This window comes from Schistocerca serialis, chromosome 3 (genome assembly GCF_023864345.2).
Source record: "Schistocerca serialis cubense isolate TAMUIC-IGC-003099 chromosome 3, iqSchSeri2.2, whole genome shotgun sequence".
In the NCBI taxonomy this organism is placed as follows: domain Eukaryota; kingdom Metazoa; phylum Arthropoda; class Insecta; order Orthoptera; family Acrididae; genus Schistocerca; species Schistocerca serialis.
This window is the reverse complement of record NC_064640.1, coordinates 979,673,446-979,688,153: the sequence shown is the minus strand read 5'-3', so window position 1 is coordinate 979,688,153 and position 14,708 is coordinate 979,673,446. Positions and strand designations below refer to the sequence as shown.

At 41.9% G+C, this 14,708-nt stretch overlaps 1 protein-coding gene across 1 annotated transcript in view; it reads right to left on the bottom strand.

The window, feature by feature from the left end:
- The window catches only part of LOC126471421 (importin-13), a 194,382-nt gene that overhangs the window by 16,222 nt on the left and 163,452 nt on the right, over window positions 1-14,708 (bottom strand). The window contains exons 15-16 of the mRNA XM_050099560.1: window positions 11,710-11,865; window positions 1,557-1,731 (exon numbers count right to left, since the gene is read on the bottom strand). Of these exons, the coding sequence (XP_049955517.1) occupies window positions 1,557-1,731; window positions 11,710-11,865 (331 nt within the window). The remainder of the gene's footprint in view (window positions 1-1,556; window positions 1,732-11,709; window positions 11,866-14,708) is intronic.

Genomic DNA, 14,708 nt, shown 5'->3' with positions numbered 1-14,708 from the left:
TGCAAACCACACACAAAATTATGACCACAGTTGGTTGTACTGCTACTACGTAAAATGTAATACCTAATGTTAAATTTATATTAATTACAGTACCATAGTGCAGTTAAATGGAATAGGTTGAGAGGACAGCTGGAAATTGTGTTATTCATACAGCTTTTGTTATGTACACAACACGTTTCAAGGCATACTGGTAAGTACAGCAAACAAAATCAATAGTTTGATCACAGTAATATATTTCCTTTTCAAATGTGTTGCATGATTAGAGGACATACTTCCTTATATCAAAACTCCCTCTCCCATCCTCCTCCTCTCCACAGCAACATGAAAATAAGCTGCTTCTACTGTAATTCTGAAAAGATTAATGACTGAACTGAAAAAATATGAGTTTACATTTTGTTAACACTGTGGCAGTAGCATGTAACAACACTGTATTAGTGTATCAACATTCATAAAATAGTACAACAATCTGTATTACTTCGCAACTAGCATATAATCCTGTACCAGTTGCAGGATGCCTATCTAATAATTTCCAGGGGCAACATAAATCTGATTTTCAATATTTTGTGTAATTATTGGCCAAATTTAAAATGCTGTCATAATCTACTCATTGAGAGGTATATTAAACATTTATCATGATAAGACAAATATTACAGTTGGAAACTGTGCGTTTGTATTGAGGTAGCATAACTAATGGTGTGAAAATAACAGGATTTTATTCATCCAGTATTTGCCAATGAGAGTATACAGTGACTTCCAACAAAAATTAAACATAACTTCAAACATTTACAAAACTTTTTCTCACTGACATTTCCCACAAAATGATGAAAGGAAAAAATTTTATTGCTTTCTACATTTCTGCTCTTCGTACAGTACAACTTCAGCATCAGGCAAGACATTTGAATTTATTACTTCTTTACTACCAACTCTATTCCCAGCACAGTTTGCAGAAGGTATCCTGTACACCACTGAATGTACGTGCAAAATTATATCATTGTACGATACATAGCTTGTATGATGTCATAAACATAACAATGTGTGAAAAACTCGCTTTTGCTTAAAATGGAGCATACATTACCCAGACCACATTCATGCAGTGTTTCATAATGAGAGCACTTAGATACCCCCAACGAACTTTAAGTGTAAGTTCAAACATTTCCTAATCTTTTTCTCACTTCTGTGCTTAAAGTAAAATATTTAACATTTGTAAAGAATGACATTTGAAGCTATTTCATACACTGGAGTTTGATTCTTTAAAGAATCAAGGGTTTACTGGTACGGGCTATTTCAGTACGAATTCAGTGAGTCATCTCTTCAAGACCTAAATTATTTACATTCTACCACAACTTTCCTACCATGTTAGTGCAAATATAGATCAGTAGTCAAGAAATGAAACATGAATGAGATTTCAAAATATTCACCTGGGTTGTAAATTTTAAGATTTTAACATACACAGTATCACAAACAAATTTCTAACACAAATCACTGAAAATTTAGTGACTCGTACATATCTCAAAGATTTAAAAATTATTCAGTAAAATTAACTTAATACCACATACCTCAAAACCATCTGTACAAACTGTGCTCTTGCATTCTGACTCACACCGTGCCCTGGGAACTCAATTGCTGACACATTGTCAGTAAGCCATCGAGCAAACATTTCCGTTTGTTTTCTGTTGAGCATCATTAACAGATCAGCCAGATGATCTATCATGGTTCTTGGGCAGTTTCCTCCTGTCCATAACACAAAAACTTGAAATAATACTAATAATAAATAACAAGAAGATGATCATCATCATCATCATCATCATCATCAACAACAACAACAACAACAACAATAATCTGTTGATGGAAAGGTAAAAAATTGTTAGAAAACAAAATTTTCCATTTTAAATTTATCGTAGTTTGGTTGCACCGGCCAACAATGAAAATGAACCAAGATAAGTCTTGGGCTCCACATATATGTTGCAACGCATGTTCAGTTACACTGTGAGAATGGCTGAAAAATAAGAAACCATCCATGGCTTTTGCTGTGCCTATGGTTTGGCAGGATCTTACAGATGACTGCTATTTCTGCTTGTCTACACCTACAAAGGAACTGTTGTCTATGAAGAAAAGACCAACAGTTCATTACCCAAATCTTCGGTCTGCTAATCAACCCATTCTGCATTCAGATAGTTTACCAGTTCCCAATTCACCTGAAAATTATGTGTTTGAAGTAGAAAATGAAGACAATGTGGACCAAGAAGAAGAAGAACCAAACCAGCCTTCCACATCTTGTGACCCTGATTATGAGGGAAAAGATGATAAACTGCACACAGTGAGTCAAGTAGAATTAAAGAGAAGGCAGAAATTCTTGGGTGTCGACTACAGCAATGGAATCTTCTCAAAAGTGATGTCACAGTCTCACAGTACAGAAAAGTCACATAGAACTGCTTCCCTTTTTGGAGAAACAAACAATCTTGTTGTTTGCCACAATATAAATGGCTTGATGAAATCTTTGAATTTGACCCATGATCCAACTGAATGGAGGCTATTCATAGTCTCCTCCAAGCTTAGTTTGAAAGCTATGCTGCTTCATAATGGCAGCCCTCCTTCCTTCTATTCCTGTTGGTCATGCAGTTCACATGGAGACATATGCAGGTATCAGCCCTCTTGGACTCAATCAGATACCATGAACGCAAATGGAAAATCTGTGGTGATCTAAAAGTCACTGTCGTACTCTTAGGAATGCAACTGGGGTACACAAAACATTGCTGCTTCTTATGTAAGTGAAACAGTAGGGATAGGAAATTGCATTATATTAAAGTGAACTGGCCAGTACGAAATCTTAACCCTAGTGAGAAAAATGTCATTGCCCAGCCTCTCTTGGACCCTAAATACGTTCTTCTTCCATCCCCCACCCCCAATTTCTAACTAGGTTTGAAGAAAAATTCTGTCTAAGGTATCAACCACGAAGGATGGCCTTTAAGGCCATATGAGAGAAATTTCAAAAATGAAGTGACACAAAAGTTAACAAAGGTATTTTCACCGGGCCACAAATTCGAGAACTTGTAAATGATGCTGCATTTGACCAAGTTTTGCAGGGGAAAGAAAAGGAAGCTTGGGAAGCCTTCAAGGGAGTTGTTTGTGGAGTTTTAAGCAACAAAAGAGATGATAACTACATTCAGTTGGTGAAAGTACTCCTGTAAAAATACCATAACCTTGGATGCAGCATGTCCCTTAAAATCCATTTTCTCTACTCCCACCTAGACTTTTCCCCTCCTAGTTGTGGAGCTGACAGTGGTGAACATGGAGAAAGATTCCATCAGGACATTTCTGTTATGGAACAAAGATATCAGGGCCATTGGAATGAAGTAATGCTTGCAAATTACTGTTGATCTTGATGTCAGGATGCTCCGGAACACTTTTAGAAGAGGCAAGCTGAAAGGCAACGATCTCATGCGGCCACCACATGATTTTCCTCAGACCCGACCATCTGCGAGGTATTCTTCCAGCAATTTAGAACTCTTAAAATGTAACTACCATTTTCAAAAATTCCAATACAATTTCAATGTTGTTAGGATATGTAATTAAAATGTATCTTTTTCTCTTAATCTGCTAATATGAAATACTTTCACCTAATGTGTACCACAGAAACTAGAGCTAAAGAAAATTTTTCATCGTCATATTTGTTTTTCTTGACCCAAAATTAGTAAGAGTTAACTCATGATGTGCAGGAAACACTCTTCTTCTTCTTCTTCTTCTTCTTCTTCTTCTTTTTGCCAGTGTTATCAGACCAACCCCACAGAAGCTTGATATTTTAGCTAGTACTGACTCACAATTTCTTTTAAAACTTTCACCTCTTCATGAATGTCAAAAATGCCTGGATCAGATTGAGCATTAAGCTGCAGTCAACCCACTCATCCTTTCTATAAACAGGATGTAAAAAAGATTTCACCAACGCCTAACTACCGTAGTGCCATGTGGAGTTGCATGACTCACCTCCAGAGATCATGTGTGTGTGCTGTCACATATGACCAACAAGATTGAGCAGAATGCAAACTGTCGAGCAACGAAGCACTGTTTCCTGATGATAAAATATTGTAACAAGTAGCATGTATTTACATAGCAATTATTGAGTTTTGGCCCATATAACTGATTTTGAGGGTAGTATGCATAATTAAATGGTGAGAGGCTGGCGAATTACATTGCTGCACAGCTCATCACCTAAGGACACTGAGATAAAACTGTTCACTGATGGTAGGACTAGTAGCTGGCCTCTAGGTTCCCTCACCAGAGCATTTTAAGAGAGCATAAACTTACATGATAAAAAGGTCAAGCTGCACAACTGTTTTGCTATTCATAAACCTGGCACAAGCGACGACAATGCACAGTATATAAAAGCACCTACGTAAGGTGCTTGACAAAAGATGTGCAGTTCCAGCAAAATTATGTGTGTCCGGCCACTGATACTCACTCATAACTATGTCTGTAGAGATGTCACAGAAAGAACACACGAAAACTGAAATGAACGCAAATGAGATTGTTTAGCTTCTATTTGTGCCCTAGCAATGTCGTATGTTGAGAGGGCTTCTGCAGAGCACCTCTACCCTGGATTTTCTATGATGTCTGAAGGACATCTTGTTGCTGCACATGTTTTCTCTTTTAGCAGGGCTTCCAGCAAGAAGTTCCCAGCATAAAATTGTGAAGCTGTACGTCAATAGTAGTTACAGAGATTTTTCCGTATTTTTCCAACTTTTTAGATCGCCAAACTTTTCAGCAATATAGCATGTATGGGAGTACTTGGGTGTAAAACCTAATGAAACCACATACTGAAAGTTATTTACAGATGCTGTTAAGAACACAGGGGTGGACACTATGAAGGCTCTCTTCCAAAACCAATATGCCCAACTAGGATGCATAAAACTCACTCCATGTGAACATGTATTGCAAAGTGTTGTGACTCGCCAATCAGTCAAAGCGCCACCATGCAATTATGTGCGTCCTCTACGTGCAGCACTGTCTGCCAGCCATGCAGCAGCTGCGCCACCTCAGCGGCCAGCCGAGCAGCGGCCGCTAGACTGGGACTCAGTGCTCATTCGAATGCTAACGTGTACACATGTCTTGCTTGTCAACTTACTCTGTGACTTATATGTGTTGTGTCGTTCTGAAATATATGTGTTACACTTGACGTTATAACAATTGGCGACGAGGTAGTGGATTTTTCCTTTTCACCGTTGACCCACAGGGTTCCATGGCCACTGTCGAGCAACTATTGCAAAATCTCCTTGAACAGCAAACGCTTCTAACAGCGGCGATTCGCGATTTCGTCGCGGCGTCAAATGTGGGGCGTTTCTCGTCGTTGGCTATACCTCCTTTTCCTCATTACGACGAGACGGCAGAAGACTGGTCTGATTATGAAAAACGTATTCAACAGCACTTCTTGGCATTTCATGTAAGTCTCTGTTCCTTTCCTGGATTTCACCTCAAATGTATCGGTTGTTGTCGCAATTGGCTCCTTTGAAGGATCCTGCTTCTTTGTCCTTTGCTGAAATGTGCTCACTTCTGTCTGTCTATTTTCAAAAGCAAACGCATCTGGTAGCCTCTCGTGTTGCCTTTTATCGTTGTCAAAAACAGCCACAGCAATCCTATCGCGCTTGGGCTGCTGAACTACACGGCCTCAGTCGAAAGTGTCAATTTGTTACTGACGTTCACAAAGAATCCTATGCCCATTCCATGGTACGGGATGCTATTATCCGGTCGGCGCCCAACAAAGAAGTTCGGCAACGTGACCTTCAGTTGGCGAATCAGACTCTGGATGAAGTTCTCTCCATTGCGCAGTCTTTTGAAATTTCTCGCGCCGCTGGGGCGCAAATAGAGGCGTGGGGTGATGTCGGGGAAATACAACCTCTGTAAGATGTTGACGACGCGTGCGGCGCGTCCCCGCCGGCCGAAGTGGTCGCAGTGTGCTCCCACGCGCAGCCTCGGCCCAGGCGTAAACAACCCGCTAAGAAACTGCAGCAAAACCCCCGGCAACTTCCTTCATGTCCGCGGTGTTTAACGAAACATTCACGCGAGGATTGTCGGCAACGTTGGGCTGTGTGTCACAATTGCAAAAAGAAAGGTCATGTGTCTTCCGTTTGCAAATCCAATCGCATACATGATGTTCATGAACATGACGCTGATTCTGATTCTGTGTTGTCTGTCAATTGCACTTCTTCCCTTTCAGGGAAGTTATTCCTCACTGTCCAAATCCTTGGTCGAGATGTTCGCATGCAAGTGGATACCGATTCTGCTGTCACTATAATTAATTCTCAGACGTATCTTTAGTTGGGTTCTCCACTCATGTCACCTGTCACTCGGCAATTACGGACGAACAATAAACAGAAGATTTCTCTCTTGGGACAGTTTAATGCTGAGGTATCTTACAAATCAGTCGTTCGCACTGTTCCCATATTTGTGGTTGACCAGAGCAACGCAGAAAATCTTTTTGGTTTCGATGCCTTTCGCGTTTTTGGGTTCTCCATAGATGACTCTGTCAATATTGTCTCTGATGCTATTCCTTATGCTCAACTGGATTCCTTGTCGACGACATTTTCGTCCCTTTTTTCTCCTGGGTTAGACCGTGCAAACGACTTTGAAGCTCATATCACGCTCAAACCCACTGCTCAGCCTAAGTTTTTTCGGGCTCGGCCCATTCCTGTGGCCCTTCGTGATCGGGTAAAACGGGAGTTGGATCGTCTCACTACTTCAGGGGTCTTGCTTCCTGTCACTTCCAGTGAGTGGTCCTCTCGTGTCGTCGTCATTGCTAAGCCAAATGGTGATATTCGTCTCTGTGGCGATTTCAAAGCCACTGTAAATGCTCAATGCCTCATCGACACTTACCCTATGCCCCATCCTGAAGAACTGTTCACTAAACTTGCTGGAGGCCAGTATTTTTCTAAAATTGACCTGTCAGAAGCTTATCATCAACTTCCTCTCGACGCTGCTTCCCGGCAGTTTCTGGTCCTTAACACACCTTTTGGCCTCTATCAATACCAACGCTTGCCATTCGGGTCTGCTAGCGCCCCTGCTCTCTTTCAGCGATTCTTGGAACAATTATTGCTCCCTGTCCCTGGGTGTATCAATTACATGGACGACATTGTTGTCACTGGCTCCACCACTGAAGAACATCTTCAAAATCTCCGCAACTTTTTCATGTCTTACAGACTGCCGGTCTTAAGTGTAATCTTCAGAAATCACCATTTTTTCAGTCATCTATCACGTACTTGAGGTTTCAACTCTCTCGGGATGGTATTCGTCCGCTTCAGCAAACTGTCACTGCGATCGATGCCCTTCCTCGCCAGGAACTGCAGGCCTTCTTGGGGAAAATAGCATACTATCACAAGTTTCTACCGTCTGTGGCTTCGGTGGCTCAGCCATTGCATCGCCTGTTGCATAAAAATGTGCCTTTTCACTGGTCCGCGTCATGCGAAGCAGCTTTCCAGAAATTGAAGACTATGCTGAAACAGACCCCGTGCCTGGCTACTTATCAACCTGGCCAACATCTTGTTCTTGCCACAGACGCCTCTCAATACGGGGTCGGTGCAGTCCTTGCGCACCGTTTTTATGACGGTTCAGAACAACCCATTGCTTATGCCTCCAAAACGCTCACGGATGCCACACAAAGATATTCTCAAATTGAGAAAGAAGCTTTGGCCATTATTTATGCTCTTCATAAGTTTGATGCTTTTCTCTATGGCTCAAAATTTCATCTTGTTACGGATCACAAACCACTTGTTTCCTTGTTTCATCCATCAACGTCACTTCCCGACAAGGCTGCACACCACCTCCAGCGTTGGGTTCTTTACTTGTCTTGTTTCAATTATGAGATTCATTTCCGGCCAACGGCTCAACATGCAAATGCTGATGCTCTGTCTCGCCTTCCCATGGGTCCAGATCAGGCATTCGATAGGGACGAACTTTTGTGTTTCCACCTGGATGTTGTCGAGCAGCAGGTTGTGGACGGGTTCCCCATCACTGGGGACAGGCTGGCGGCTGCTACGGGTTCTGACCCTACTCTCTCCCGGGTTTTACGCTGTATTCAGAAGGGTTAGCCAGATCGCCCGTCCGCTAAGACTTCTGATCCGTTGCAGAACTACTACGCTTTGCGCTACCGCCTCACGGCTAGGATGGTGTTATCCTCCCCTCCACTGACAATGTTTCGCCGCGTGTTGTGGTACCTGCGTCTTTGCGTGATTCGGTCTTGTGCCTCCTTCACCAAGGGCACCGGGGTGTCTCTCGCCCAAAGTCTCTGGCGCGCCGTCATGTGTACTGGCCTGGTATCGACTCTGAAATATCACACATGGTCGCTGCCTGCGGCCCTTTTGAGTCACAGGCCGCTGCCCCGAAGTCATCTTTGTCACCGTGGCCTTCGCCTGAGAAGCCCTGGGAGCGCATTCAAGCTGACTTTGCGGGACCCTTTTTAGGTACTTATTGGCTCCTCGTAATTGACCCCTACTCTAACTTTCCTTTCATTGTCCGTTGCACGTCGCCTACCACCACGGCAACCACCAGTGCTCTCGCCTTCATTTTTTTCTTTGGAAGGCCTCCCCTCTACTCTTGTTACTGATAATGGTCCGCAATTTGCCTCTTCCGAATTTGCGGATTTTTGTGCTCGTCACGGCGTTATGCATGTCACGGCCCCGCCATTCCATCCACAATTCAACGGTGAGGCTGAACGACTGATCCGCACATTTAAGGCTCAGATGCAGAAACTACTGACTTCTTCTGCTGCTGATGATGCGCTTCTCCAGTTTCTGACGTCTTACCATTTCACCCCCATGGGCGACCACAGCCCGGCTGAGCTCTTATATGGCCGACAACCCCGCACGCTACTTCATCTTCTGCGGCCTTCCACCTCACGGCCGCGGGTGCCTTCACTTGGCCGGTTCACCGCCGACGACCTCGTCTGGGTACGGGAATATGGCAGGCGGCCAAAATGGAGCCCGGGCCGCATCTTAAGACACCGTGGCAGACGCCTGTATGGAATCCAGACGGACACAGGTGTTGCAGTGTGTCATTAGGACCAGCTTCGGCCTCGTGTGCCAGCAACGCCTGTTCCGAATGCCGCTACACCACCTTTGGCTCTACCTGACGCTCGGGATCTTGGCATCTCTCAATACTCACAATGCAGCCCTCTCTCCGCCATCGCGATGCCAGCACAAGAACGGACGCCACCAGTAGGCGTGCCCATGCAGGAACCGGATGACCATCCTCTGTCAGAGCAAATCTACTCGCCTCCTCCTCCAACAGACGCCGACACATCGCCCATGTCTCCTATCATATCAACTGGACTTGCCGCAACGGGAAGATTGGTGCATGGGGACCCAGCAGATTCGACCCCTACGTCTCCTGTCATCGGGGACACTTCCGTCCGTACGGGAAGCCTCCTCCTCGAGACTTTATGGCAAGTCAAACAACGCCTATGGACGTTAGCCATCTGCACGACACCTCCATCAAGACCAGTGCAACAATTTCAACGGGGGGCAAAGTGTTGTGACTCGCCGATCATTCAAAGCGCCGCCGCGCAATTACGTGCGTCCTCTACGTGCGGTGCTGTCTGCCAGCCGAGCAGCGGCCGCTAGACTGGGACTCAGTGCTCATTCGAATGCTAACGTGTACACATGTCTTGCTTGTCAACTTACTCTGTGACTTGTATGTGTTGTGTCGTTCTGAAATATATGTGTTAAACTTGACGTTATAACACAAAGTAAACCATTTATTCCTCAGAACTTGATGAATTGAAGAAAAAGATCCAAATTCTGCACCGAGTATGATTCTTCTTCAATAAGTAGCAGCACATTGTTTTAGGTAAATAGAAATAGTCACAAGGTAGAGGTGGGCAGATATGGTCCACTGTTGTGATAATACAGGAACACACATTGCCTGACAAAAAAGTTAAGCACCTAGAAGACATAGTCAGATTCCAAAGTAACTTCTCATATGTACACACCCTTGGTTGATATGTAAATGATAACAGAAGCAATTCTCTGCAACTGGTAAACATCCACCATCATGCATTAGTGTTGTTCATGTTTAGTGCTGTTACCAGACCTGGTAGGGTATATAAGGGGCATGAACAGCATGTGACATTGAAAGATCACTGAAGGACACAGAAATGACAAACACCCAAGTGAGATAGCAACATCAGCAATGACAAGGTTAGAGAAAGACCTCATTCTGGTTCGCTGTTTGACCAGCTGGTCAAATTGTGCAATATCAAGATTTTTGGGACATTCAGATTTGACGGTAACCCAGTGTCATACTATATGCAAATGTGTTTCACATCGACACCTGCCATCTGAAAACAAGTAATGGGCTTCCTGCAACATTCTGTGTCATCCTGCAACATTCTGTGTCATCCTGCATCATTGGTGAGAGATCAGCAGCAGCTGTCAAAGTAGGGACTACTATCGCATGCATAAACCACTGTTAATAGCACAACACCAATGGCCGTGTCTAAGGGTGCTGCATTGAGTTCAGTGATGGATTGCAGTTCTGCAATAATCTGGACAACCATTGTCTGTGAGTATGGCAGCGATCTGGGGAGAGGTTCCATTCTTCCACTGTTTTGGAGAGGCACAGTGAAGTTACTTCTGGCATCGCGGTGTGGGGAGATACCCGGTATGACTTCAGGTCACGGCTGGTGGTGAGTGAGAGAACTCTGATGGCACAACAGTATGTCACAGATATTCTGTGTCCTTCAGTGTTACTTATCAGGCAGCAGTATCATGGTATCATTTTTCAACAAGACAATGTCCATCCACACATGGCACGTCTCTCTATGAACTGTCTGTGTGACGCTGAAGTACTCCAGTGTCCAACAATATCCTCAGTTACATCCACGACTGAACACGAGTGGAACCAACTCGTACGGCAATGCCAGTGCCAGTACTCAGAATATCGAGGACCGATTACAACAGTTGTGGGCTAGCTTGCCTCAGGTGAGGATACAGTGGTTTTATGACACCCTTCCCAACTGAATCAGTGCATGCATGCAGGTCAGAGGAGGTGCAACTTCATATTTATTAGTGGGCTCATACTGCCAAGTTCTTTGCAAATGTAACTCGAATTTGCAATGGATGAAATAACACCACTTACCCTCTCAACCCATGAAGTTTCATTTTCTTTTCTCCTCCCCTTCCGAGTGCTTCACTTTTTTTGTCTGACAGTGTACAACTTAACAACGTAAGCCAAATACCCATCATAAATGAAATATATTACTCTACCACCTACACATAAATAATTTAAATTGAGTCCTAGGAAAAGACTAAGAACATTCTGCTAAAAACATGCTGCTATTCCATGTTACTGCTGGAAACAAAACTAAACTATTTCACTAGTACAATTATTACTTTTCAATAAGGAACAGGACCTAATTTACATTGAGTAAAAATGAATGTTTTTGTCTCCTGTTTACCGGTGGCCATGCCACTCAACTTTTAATTTTGTGACTATAGATGTTAATTGTTGTAATATCCAGCTTCGAACAGTGTTCTGATAAACACAGTATTTCCAGTTTTTATAATATTAATAAACACACAGTACTTCCACTCACTAGTGCTAAAATAGAGGACGAAAAATAGTATTAAATTTATCAGGAGAATAAATGTACAAAATGAGCAGCTATGACTAAATATTTTTCATTATTACAGAAACCACAAACATATAAATATGTATTGACATTACCTATGCACAACAGAATTCTCTGTACTAGTGCTTCGCCACAGTCATTGACAATGGTAGAGAAGTGTACATACTCCCAACTTTGCTTAATAAAACATTTGAGGAATGTTGAACTAGATTTCAGCACAGGAGTCTCAGGTAGCTGCAAGCTTTCAATACCTACAAAAACAGAAAAAATAGTGTACACAAAGTGTTCATCATAACAATTTATTTTATAAGAATTCTCACAATTTGCTAAGCTCTTTGCAAACCTTAATCTTTGGAGAAGTGGTTATACTCAAAGAAATTAAAACATAGTAAAACTGTCAGCTACCTATTAACCTATAAGACTGCTTAATTGCTTAATACGTTATCATGCTATGGAGATCATTTGGCATTCACCTGGCATTTGTGGGAGCTGTTATACCATGAATAAACAAAAATGTTTCTTTTTTTTTTTGCCTAATTAGTTTGAAGAAGAATTATAGCCACGTCAGAATTCAATGTGAAGTTGAACTAATACTTCACCTGACATATTCTGCACAAAGTCAAATTTTACTGGGATATAAAGTATTATCACCAAGCTTTAAATTTTACACACAACTGAAGTTGCAAGCATCTAACAATACTAATCAATAAAAGGTAAATAATCCACAATTTTACAACAGGTTGGACCACGTCATGGCTTTCACCTCTTCAAAGTACTCTCCCTTATGTTCTACGCATTTTGCATCGCTTCAGACCAGTTGGGAAAGGTCATAATAGACAATGTAACAATTTTCCACCATTTGCTTTATAATAGGCATCTTGACGTATCATTTGGGCAAGCATCACGTGCAGAGATCAATATTTCTGTATACACAAATTGCTGACTGTAGGCAATTCCATTCCATCTCATGAAAAAGAAAAAAATCACATAGAGCTAAATTTGGGCTACAGGGTGGGAACAAAGGAGTTTCTGGAGCCCAAGCCTCCTCATGCAATGTTAATTTTTGTCATGTGGTGTGTTGTCATGATAAAACCAGATTTGACACTAAGCTTATGCAAATTCCCAAGTAACAACCTGCAGTTACTGTCATGGCTTTCACCATCAACAATGGTAGTGATATACACCCTTGTCACAAAGGATATGCTCAAAAAGCTTTCCCCCCATATCATGCTTTCTTTACTTTTGATGAGCCAATTTCTCTGGGAAGATCCAAATGCATGAGTGCCACTTTGTTAAGAGTTGGTGCAGCCTTCTTCTGCCACTAGTTATGATAGTTATACCACTCAGGCTTTAATTTTTATAGTGCTCACTGGCAGAGTTAAACATACACAGGTATTACAAAGAGGTTAAAGTTATGGTATCCAAATGTCCTCATCCAGAATATTATAAACTACTACTGCTCTCATTTCAGAGAAGCAAGAATCCTCTTCAATCATCATCCCGCTTCAAAGCTAGTTTTCTTCTGTTGCAGCCACTAATGGCTGTTACCAGCAAAATTTGTCTTAAATAGAGTTTATCTTGTGTCTGGACTCATTGAACTTCTTGTAAAATGTCTCTTTGGAAAATGGTGTCTCTCCAAAACCTGCTGAAAATGTTACAAACACTGATTTGCATTCAGTACGACCTTCCTCATATCCACTCAACCTGACTGACACTTGCAGTAAAACAAATGAAGGACTAGTGGTCCACCCAGGATGCCAAGCAAACTGAAAATTGCATGAGTGACTAACAATTGCTATCATGATGAAACACCTTTCTTGAATATTAAACAATCAACACCAACTAAGGAAATCTCAAAACTTTCACAGTGACTCCTGAACTCACACTTTCTTCATCTTTCAACTCCTCCCAATTATCCAAAATCCAAGAATACAATCTAAGTTACTAGCAACCAAAAAGATATTTTGCAACATAAATATAACTAGTTAATGAAGATTGTAAAGCATCATCAGAAGCGTGCATACATCTATGGGTATCAACTACCTGCTCTGAAAAAGAAGAAAGCTAATAAAGCCTATGCAAGCAGTTAGGGTTGCCAACTATACCGTATTTTCCAGGAAATCCTGTATTTTAGCTACTTTTTTTTGTCAGATCCCGTGTCCTGTATTATTTTGAATTTATCCTGCATTTTTCTATCTTTTGCAATAGTAGATCAAATACTGTATTTTGCCTGACACGCTCAGAGTTGATACTAACTATGCACAGTAAAAATTACCACAGCTTGCACCGAAGTAGGACTTAAACAAATAGTGATCTATATTGGCAATATGAATTGCTGTACAAACACACGTGAAAGTAACACTCGAGTGGCCATAGCCAAGGGGATGCACAATGCATGAGAGATGTGCCCGTGTGGCCAGTACTGGTAGTGCCACAAGTGAAATAAATGCTCATCTGGGTGTACACTTATGCGGAACTGTAACTTGGCACCGCGGGCTCCTTAGTTTCTGATCAGTGGCTCTCGGGGGATTTTGTTTCATAGCGATTTACAAATGTTTGTTGCCACCTGTGCAGCGTATTATTTGTCGGTGTTGACTGCACTGTTGCCTGCATTGTCATCAACTTTGCCACTTATATCTACTTCTAATTTCGCATTTATTTTGATAATCAATACGTACTTTTTGAATGCTTTTTTTCCTTATTTATCCCATCGGTACTAATAGTGAAATCAATTTCAAAGCCACAAAGGCACCAAGTATTTAACTGGTTGCTTCAGTTGTGCACATAGCTGCTTTCAGGAGAGTAGTGATGAAGATAAGATAGGGTGAAATCACCCACAAGGAAGAGAACTAAAAACGTTTGTTTACCATTCATGTTAGGAAGAAATATATTCCTGGTTTCGTCCTGTGAAAGTTAACTGTTTCAACGCATTCTGTTGTATCTGAAAACGGGAATTTAGTGTAGCACATAGAGGCAATATTGACTATTCTCAGCATGCAAAAACTACAGGTAAGCTATAAGTAAATTTTGTAGTCACATTGTATTACTTCATTTGGTGCAATTTAAAATTACGTAAATATGAATACCTTCAATA